This window comes from Sinocyclocheilus anshuiensis, unplaced genomic scaffold (genome assembly GCF_001515605.1).
Source record: "Sinocyclocheilus anshuiensis isolate Anshui unplaced genomic scaffold, SAMN03320099.WGS_v1.1 scaffold1236, whole genome shotgun sequence".
Classification (NCBI taxonomy): Eukaryota; Metazoa; Chordata; class Actinopteri; order Cypriniformes; family Cyprinidae; genus Sinocyclocheilus; species Sinocyclocheilus anshuiensis.
The window spans coordinates 1-9,312 of record NW_015546096.1 but is presented as its reverse complement, the minus strand read 5'-3'; the positions used below and the strand labels follow the sequence as shown (position 1 = coordinate 9,312).

The 9,312-nt window shown below is 35.6% G+C and overlaps 2 protein-coding genes across 4 annotated transcripts in view; both read right to left on the bottom strand.

The window, feature by feature from the left end:
• Nucleotides 1–1,327, bottom strand: part of LOC107700225 (uncharacterized) — a 4,939-nt gene extending 3,612 nt beyond the window's left edge. Inside the window, exon 1 of the mRNA XM_016501805.1 lies at nt 1,029–1,327. The gene's annotated coding sequence lies outside the window, so the exon portion shown is untranslated. The remainder of the gene's footprint in view (nt 1–1,028) is intronic.
• A 118-nt stretch (nt 1,328–1,445) lies between these two features.
• Nucleotides 1,446–7,955, bottom strand: LOC107700232 (calpain small subunit 1-like). Of its 3 annotated transcripts, none has more exons than XM_016501816.1 (11): nt 7,894–7,955; nt 7,711–7,785; nt 6,665–6,701; nt 5,654–5,746; nt 5,511–5,568; nt 5,360–5,424; nt 4,832–4,900; nt 4,504–4,582; nt 3,796–3,912; nt 2,070–2,128; nt 1,446–1,969 (listed from the first exon to the last, which is right to left on the bottom strand). In XM_016501816.1, exons 2-11 carry the CDS (start codon nt 7,755–7,757, stop codon nt 1,943–1,945), a joined length of 651 nt encoding a protein of 216 aa, XP_016357302.1. In that variant the 5' UTR covers nt 7,758–7,785; nt 7,894–7,955; the 3' UTR covers nt 1,446–1,942. The 3 variants fall into 3 exon arrangements, with proteins under 3 accessions (XP_016357302.1, XP_016357301.1, XP_016357300.1); XM_016501815.1 differs by having other exon boundaries at nt 7,867–7,952; XM_016501814.1 differs by lacking the exon at nt 7,894–7,955 and having other exon boundaries at nt 7,711–7,887.
• Between the last annotated feature and the right edge of the window lie 1,357 nt (nt 7,956–9,312).

Here is a 9,312-nt window from a genome sequence, read left to right as displayed (position 1 = left end):
CCCCCCCCCCCCCAGACTAATATTTCATGGTTAAACGCAAGAAACATTTACTTGTGTTCTAGAGCCTACTTAAAACGTGAGAAATTATCTACAACAATTTCTTTACAATGTATGTTGCAGAATTGACATAACATGGTCATAACACCGAATATATAGCAATTATTTAAAAATACCTAAATAAAACTATAAAACTCAACACTTACGGAAAATAAAATATTGGAAGAGTCCTTCACTTTTTTATTTATCTATTTACAACTGTTATAATTATAATTATTAATATATACACATTCAAGCGATCACTTCTGAATAACGTCAAAGTTGAAACGTTGCCATTTAAAAAAAAAAAACCTAATGGCACTGTAAAGTTGAGGTATGTTTTCTCACGTCTCTTAAATCAGTACATAAATCACGTACAACTAAACTAAAGATCCATATCCCCCTGTAAGGTGAGCATGCAGTGAACAACAGCGTCACCGCGAGTGCAAAATAGGTCACATTAATTATTGACATCAATTATTGACACTTGGTTTTCAGCTACAAGGTGATCTTAACACATGATGAATGTGACGGAAGGAAGAGCAACTAAAACATTCATTCAATTCATGTTTCCATCGAGGTGTACTAAAACTGTAGTTACATAAATACATCGACATAACGATCACGCGTTCCGTCTTTGTGCCGAGAAGCAGCGCCGTCGTTGTAAAGCAACTGAATTAACGTTACATTAACGTTAAACCAAACACAAGCATGCCCAAGCAGCACACTATTGTCGAGTACAAATAATTAATGTTTGTATACACAGAATATCATTTTTGTCATAACGAAACAAAACGCTTGGATACGGAAGCACATTTCGCCCTCATTTTCTTATTTACCTACATCATCACTGTGTCTAGCTATTTAAGCTAGCTAGCTAGCTATTTTACACGGTATGCGGTATCAGTCACTTTATCGGTCAGTTTGTAAACTCCTGAAACGCCGTAAGCATATAAAAGTACTTTAAGACTGCAAATGCGTGGCATAAATACCTCAGAGTAGTCAAATGTAATCAATATTTTGCGTTGCGCCCAGATATCCAGAAACTTCGTAGAAAGCAGCGTATGCGCTGCGCCTGCGCACTTGCTCGCCTGTTCTCCTTGGCGTAGAAGGGTGGGTGTAGTTACCAGGTCTGACCGCTCCTGTATCAGTGGCGCTGGTGCTCACTAACCCCAACAGGTTCAGTACACACGCTTTAGCTAAAACTGACGGTAATAGTCAATTAGCAAAACATTTCGCGTTTTTATGAATACATTTAGGTTTTATTTATAGCTATTGGAATTAAATGTATGCCGATATATAATATATTATAATATATAGAAACAAATATTACAGCAATAAAACACATCATTCATCATCAAATTAATCAATAATTAAACTGATGAAAAACAGACAAGTTTTATATTATATTTATACTTTTTATTTAATATAAAATTGCATTTGACACCAGATTTTCATGATGAATTTGTGGCAATTTTTTACTCCTTTCCCCCATTGGCTTCATGCACAAATGGCACCAACTGACATGAATATGTAATACAGTTTTGCATATTTGTGACTGCACCTAGACTCTTCATTAGAGCATATTTGTTAATTTTCTATGACACATTTATTGTAATTTTCTTTCTTTGGTTATTTTTTTGTTGAACAATGTTACTAATTGGCTAAACGGCACTTAAAAAATTGTAAAAGTAAAACTTGTAGAGAAAAAATGGCAAGTGCGGCAAGTGAAGTGACCCACATAACCCCAGTGGCTGACCAGCTCCATGCTGGTGTTTCTCTGGAATTAGTGCTATACTGTGTGAGAAACAAGAGAGCGAGAGCAGTGTAAAGCATAAAGTCATTATTGTATATAAGCACTGAACTGATTGTTTTGATCTGAACTATCTGCAGGCCTTCACATCGCTCAAGAATACATTGTCAGCTGCAGCCACTGTGAAGAGACAGAGTTTATTTTATAATTACATATCACAGAACATTTTATCCTCGGTAAATTTGATACTAATTTTAAGAGAATGTCAACATTTTCTTACCTCCTGAACATTGACCTTGACTGTGCCATCATTGTCTTTGTCAAGAGTCTTGAAGGCACCTGGTGTCAACATATGACACGAGTCAATATGTTTTAATGCTTCATTAAAGAATAATTTCATTTATTCTGTATAAATTTACTGACACATAGCTAAGAGGCTTAAAATCACATTTTAAAGATAGTTTACACTACGCAAACACACTTTAACTTTCAGATCCAAAGAGACATCACAGAGTCTAAAACTACAATTTATTAAAACCGAGCTAAAAAACATCTAATTCCAAAATTACTGGATTTTTAGACCTCATAAATTTGATCTCTTTTATATACATACTCAAAGAATTAACAAAATAGGCGAAATTTCCCAAAGCCTGCAGGGGGAGCAAGAAGTAATTGAATTGAGTAAATTTGACAACATACCCTCAATTCCTTAACAGCTGCCCTTAAAAATGCATGAATTAACGAACAATGTTTTCTTTCTTGTTTTGACATGTTCCAATAGTCTTTAGGTTACACCAGAGAGTTTTGATACTTGCCCCCAGATAATCGAAAATGGGCAAAGAGGCGGGAGCAGGTTGCTGAAGCCATACCCATCTAGCTCGACCTGTCACTCAAGTGGCCACGCCCTTAATTATGCAGAACTTTAAGGCTTAATATAATTTAAACGGATGAGTTATAAAAAAATTCACCCCCTCACAGTTGTCATGAAGGGCAAAATTAGCTATAAAGACTAAAATCATTTTTTGAACCAGGCTGTAAATGTTATTTTCTGCTGTAAAGTTGGGCATTTTAACATGGGGAGTCTATGGGATTGACTCCCTTTTGCAGCCAGCCTCTAGCGGCCAGTTGATGAATTACGGTTTAAGTCACTTCCTTGTTGGCTTCACAAGAGAGAGTGGGAGGTTGCCGCTTGGTCCCTCCCATAGACGCTGCATTAGAAACACCCTCGCATTAGCGTTAACTACTTATTTTTGTAATTTGATACAAAGGTGATATAATACAAATTATAGTGTTATAAATGTACACACATTTAGAAAAAAAAAATATATATATAAAAAACTTTCAAGGATTTACGATGCTGAGGACTGTTAAGCATGTCATCACAGTCTTGTGAAAAGGGTCCATTGCTAGTCAGAGACATGTGGCAATGGGGGAGGGGAAATTCTCATTTTAGAAAGCATTTTATTGGACAAACACTTGTAGTGCTTGTGTGTGCAAGCCGAGTCATCATTCAACTCGAGCTGTACACTACCACATGGCTTCAAAGCTGACACTGACTAAAGGGCACAAAACTTATATAAAGTGCCTGCATATCTTAAGAGTGAACATTAAAGGGGTCCTATTATGCTTTTTCAACTTTAGTTAAGTCTGTAATGTTGCTGTTTGAGCCTAAAAAAGATCTAATGTGTTTTTCGAACAACCTAGTATGAGAGCCTGTTCTAGTACACCCCCAAAACAAAATCAAGACTTTGTAAAAGAGCATAATAGGACCCCTTTAAGTTAACCATGTAGCTGTCATTTTATTAAATGGCTACTAAACAAGCCATCTTTTAGATTAAAGAAAACAAGATAAAAGTCAGTGCATACATTTCCAGATCCTGTTACTCCCTTATTTCCTCGTCATTTTCTTTTCTCACTCTACTTTATGTACTCCAGAAAGAAACTAATTCACTCTGCTAAAACTATAAACAAACAAAAAAAAACACCTTATTCTAGAATCAACTTACGGCACATGGCATCAAGTCTCACAAGGCAACCAATGTAATTGTCAAAGTCCATGTTTCCACTCTCATCGCTATACCGGCGAATAATCATCTGAAAGAGTTGATCATTCAAAGGGAAACCTGTCAGAGTTACAAGAGACAGAAAATGATTTCGAGGATGAACAAAGTTCAAATGTGATCACCACAATGAACATATAATTAACTGTCAACCTGCTTTGTTATTATTACAATGTCATAGTATAAGTAAACAAATATTGTGTACTCTTTCTCCATGTTACTTATACCCAGATCTCCTGTTTTATATTTCAGCTAAAGTCTGCAGACGTTTGAGAGCTTCAGGACTACTGTTAAAACTACATTTTTCTATCACCACCCATGGTTGTGCATTGTGGGTGTTGTAGTTTCTCGAATTTTTTTGGCAAAAGATAACACCACAGCTCTTTCTGTTTTTTCTAGTCATATGGCATCATTTCTACATTTACATTAAAGTCCATCTTGTCAGTGGTGAATTACCAGCGTTGTTCAGAGCCCATTTCCCACATAGGACTAATATTGTCAAAGATCTTATTTTTACCAATCAATTATCATACTATCTTATTAAGCCCTTTATGTCCTAAATATACACACTGATCCCCTAAAGAACACATTAACTGAGATGTATTAATGTCGCCAGTATAGATGGTGATATTGTGATGCACAATGGCTGTTTACCTGCAGCTCTGAAGGCAGCTGGAAGCTCATCTGCTCCAATAGTTCCTGAGCGATCGCTGTCATAACTCTTATAAACTCCCTATAAAACAGACAGCTCATTATGTTAACTGGGTTATCCTGATGTCTTCTTGTTTCAGTCATTAATCTATTTAGTCTTAATACAGAGTTTCTGTTGTACAGTCATAGCAAAACATGTAACTCTTTAATCAGCAATATGAATAGACCAAAACATAGCAACTAACAAATACACAGCTTAATAAATCAAAACTCTATTTGAAAATCACACAAAGGCACATCTTCCAGCCGTGGTGTTACATCTTCTACTCACCTGCCATTTCTTGATGTTGTTCCAGAGGTGTTTAAACTCATGGAAGCCCAGTTTACCTGTGCTGTCACTCTGGAGCACAGTGTCAAGATCAAACACCATCAAGCAATCTCAATATCAGCCTCAAAGACTTATGGTATTGGTCGATATTGGATATTCATTGGTTAATTTATATAACATTTGATGTCACTTAATATCTGTCTTTCATACTGTACATTACATTTTACATTTCATACTGTGTTGCCTAAATTCACTCGTAGCATCTAAAATAGGATGTCTTCAGACTGACTGGAAACTTCCAGGTAGGCCCTTTAGACACCTCTGATCTAAAATTACTGATTTTATGTTTTATTTTTATTTAAATTATACAGCCATTTACAAGTTATCTGCCATGACAATAATTATCGCTTTATCAGTATTCACCAGAATTGTTGTAACAGATTTTCTACTAAAATCAATGTGAAAAATGCAAACTCCCATCTTTGTTGGTTTGTATTAGAACAAGTGCTCAGATCAAATGAGGCAGGATACATCCATGACAGCCACCATACTTCTACATGACTCGATGGTAAAGCCATCTGTCTTCAGATCACCATCTGCAACAACACAAAGGGCAGAGAGAATCAGCATCATATAGCAGCAGACATCAGGCTACACACACATACACACATATACCACTCACGTTTGGAAATGATTTTGTTGAGGATATTCATCAGTTCATTGGGGCTTACTTCCATGTCCTGAAATCAAAGGAAACGTTTACGATAGCCAGTGTTTAATGTACGTATTGGTGTATATATGAATATTTGTTTGTCTAATACTAACATCTCCAGCGAGCTGCTGGAACACTCTGCGGAACTGCTTCTCTTCTTCAGACTCATTGGCCTCAGCATAAGCCAGCGGTCTGCGGGGTGGGGGCTGGGGAGGGATGGCAATAATATCAGCATCTCAAATGCACATCATTTTCTCTCCACATATAAAAATCCACTGACTTTATAAGCACAACCCTAATGCAAATATTCTTAATGTTGCAAGAACTCTCGATCACTCATATTTTGACTAAGCAATCCAGTGACTCTCTAGCAGACATAATGGACCAATGTGCTTTACTCTACATCATCTTTAAGATACAGATATTACTTCACCACAGATTTATATTCAGTTTGATATATATTATCAATGTATAAAATTGTAGATATATAAAATCAACTTACAGACACAATATTAAGCATTTAGCTAAAAAATTGACCCTTATGACTGGTTTTGTGGTCCAGGGTCACATATGATTACAAAGTGATCATAAATGCATTCTCTCAATTTGTCTATTGCCCTATTATCGGTATATCAACAAACAATTTAATTGTTTAATCATTATTTCTATATCAGTAATTGGTAAACTTGTATATCTAATAATAATAATAATAATAATATGTACTTAATATAACATGTATTTTCAATTATTTATCTACATTTTTTATTGAAAAAAAATTGATTATTTTTAATTGATTATATTAATTCATTATATATTTACATGCTGATAATTGATAGTTTGATTGATTTATTGATTTTTCAATTCATTTATCAATTCTTTTTAAATAAATAAATCCCAAATGATTACTGAGTGGCAACTATGGGCCCATATATTTCTTTCCATTAATTATTCACTTTTCAAAGAATTCAAAGAAATAAAGGGATTCTGCAGCAATAATACAGATTTATATTACATTTATATTGAGTGTACACATTGGCTCTTTTTTGAAACGGGTCAGCGATGACTGACAACAAGCACCAGACACACTTATGTATAACACTACACTGAGAGCTCCTGTTACTCACAGGATCTGAAGGCACAAACTGGCCAGGGTCAATATTGCTGTGGAAACAAGATAAGAAGGCATAGTTATGCTTTCATGTCAATTTCACATACACAAGAAGTCACAGCTGTATAAGTACACTCTGGTTTAGTATTAACATCTCATGAATAAACACATATAACACCACTACAGCTAGTGGTCAACCGATATATATATATATATAAGGCCGATATATCGGCTGATATTTGGCATTTTTCAAATATCGGCATTGGCCGATAAGTTTGTCTGTTTGGCCAATATGTTCGAGACTTTTATTTTGATGGTGCTGAGAATGGCAGCACCTGAGCTCACAGCGCTCACATTTCCCATTTCATTGTTTGCTGTCATCGTTTAACAGTTCTGTCTAATACGGATAGAAGTCTGTCTAGTTCACACTATGCTGCACATTATTTGCCCATTTTCATATTCAAATTATTTTCACTGTGTGCTGTATGTAAAATGAGTGTTACCTTGGCTTTACTTGAAAAACAAAGAAGATTCCCAATGCACACAAACTTCCCAGAATACTGAGTGCCTTGTTGGTTAGTGTTTACTTCCTTTTTATTTATATATTTTTTAATATTTCTTTATTTGTGAAAAATACTGTAATAGGATTACAGAATCAAGTTGCTATCTAAAGTATAAGTTTATTTTACACATTATTGAATGTTCAAATGATTTCAAATTTATATTTATAAAAATATTATATGCAGCAGTACCTACACTCTGATGCTAACTTAACTTATATTTAAATTCTCAGAAAATAAATAGCTATGACAGAATAGCTAATAGCTCTGAGATGAATCGCAACTGTACAACCTTTGATTTGAAGCAAAAGAAATAATAAAAATCAGGAATTAAAAAATCAGGATAAAGGCAAAGTTACAAAACTGTGTCCAAATATATTTTAAGAAGGAATGAACTACAATCCCACAAAGTACTCATATGAATTAAAATAGCAGTATAATATAAACTGGCTTATGTACTGATGAAGAAAGAGAAAGAGTCTGTAGTGAAATATTGCCTCACCTGACCACATCAATAATGCCTCCAATAAGTTTCTTGGCTAGAAACATCTTGTGGCACAAATGGTTCAGTCACTACCTAAAAGGAAAAAGAGATAGAATTGTTATACAACACACGTACACATACAGTGGCAATCAAAATTAGACCTACAGTACCTACAATTTTCTAAATTTCAAGGTCACTCACTGCTATGATCTATTTGAAGTTTTCCTAACAGGAGCAGAATGGCCTTTTTTTTAGCATATTTTGAAGTACAGTATAAAAACCTACATAAGATATTTAAAAAAAGAACTCTGATCAAAATTAGAGAACACTTACAGATACCTCCAAGTTATTGGTGTTAATCTGGTACCTGGTGCAAATTTCCTTAATTATATGACAAACCCTATTTAACTGGCAGCATTCCTCTAATTTTAACTGAGTTTGCAAGATTGCGGGCTGCTCTAAGGTGACTGAAACCCTGTGACAGTAGGCTGTCCAGATGAAGGCCAAAGGGATGACCCTTTCAGTCATTGCAAGAGAAGCTAGTCATTCCAAATCTGTGATTTCTCGAATATTACAACTTCACAGTTGATTAATTAATTCAAGTCCCCCAAAAAGGCTGGTCGTCCACGTAAGACAAATGCATGAGAAGACAGGATAATGCAGAGACTCTCAATAGGCAATCGGTTCAACACTGCAGCTGGAATTGCTTGCATGCTGAACGATGAACAGGGTAAGGATCTGTTTAAGAGAAGTCAGACTAAAAGTGTGCTCTGCAGTGACAAAACCACTCATCAGCAGAAAGAATCAAAAGGCTACGCTCACCTTTGCTGAGGAGCATGTTGTGTGGATAAAGGAGAACTGGTCCAAGGTTCACTTTAGTGATGAGAGCAGGTTTAATTTATTTGGGTCAGATGGGATTATATACATTATATTCGGCGTCAAAGAAGTCAGTGAAAGGTGGAGGAGGAAGTGTCATGCTTTGGGGAATGTTTTCTCATACAGCTACATGGCAGAGTGAATGCAAATGTTTATCAGAACCTCCTGCGGCAACATGCAGTAACTTTCCTGCAAGCATCTCCCAATCAGCCTGCAATTTTCATGCAAGACAATGCTCCGTTACACTACAAAATTGGTAAAGCAGTTCCTTTAAGCTAAGAATATTGATAATGAAATGGCGGGCCCAGAGTCCTGATCTAAGCCCGGTTAAAAATCTCTGGCAACAAAGATATGGCTAAGAAACCCATTACAGCTACCAAACTATGAAACAGAGTGGAAGAAGAGTGGATCAAGATCTCACCAGCACAGTGTGGGAAACTAGTGATGTCCTGCGGCCGGCTGAAGTTATTCAAAGCAAGAGCCTCTACACTTCCTACTAATTTTTTACAGCTTTAACTCTCCAAAATTTTAGTTGTAATCTTCTTTCGTGCTACAGAGGTTACTGTTCTCTCATTTTGACCACAAAATAAAGGTTTTTGTTGAAATGCCTTGGTTATTTTGTAAAACATGTAAGAAGAACAGTGGTATACCAACAGCTAATATTCCTTTAAATTTTGAGTGATGAAGCTTAACAATATTTCCGAGAAAATCAAGGATTTATGGATTGTTCTCTAATTTTGATCA

What these genes read in the sequence shown, in the direction of transcription:
- LOC107700232 (XM_016501816.1), bottom strand. Translation starts at nt 7,757, where the DNA reads ATGTTTCTAGCCAAGAAACTTATTGGAGGCATTATTGATGTGGTCAG. An exon ending in GGCATTATTGATGTGGTCAG is followed by an intron (nt 6,702 to 7,710) that starts GTGAGGCAATAT and finishes TTGTTTCCACAG; the next exon opens with CAATATTGACCCTGGCCAGT. An exon ending in AGTTTGTGCCTTCAGATCCT is followed by an intron (nt 5,747 to 6,664) that starts GTGAGTAACAGG and finishes ATCCCTCCCCAG; the next exon opens with CCCCCACCCCGCAGACCGCT.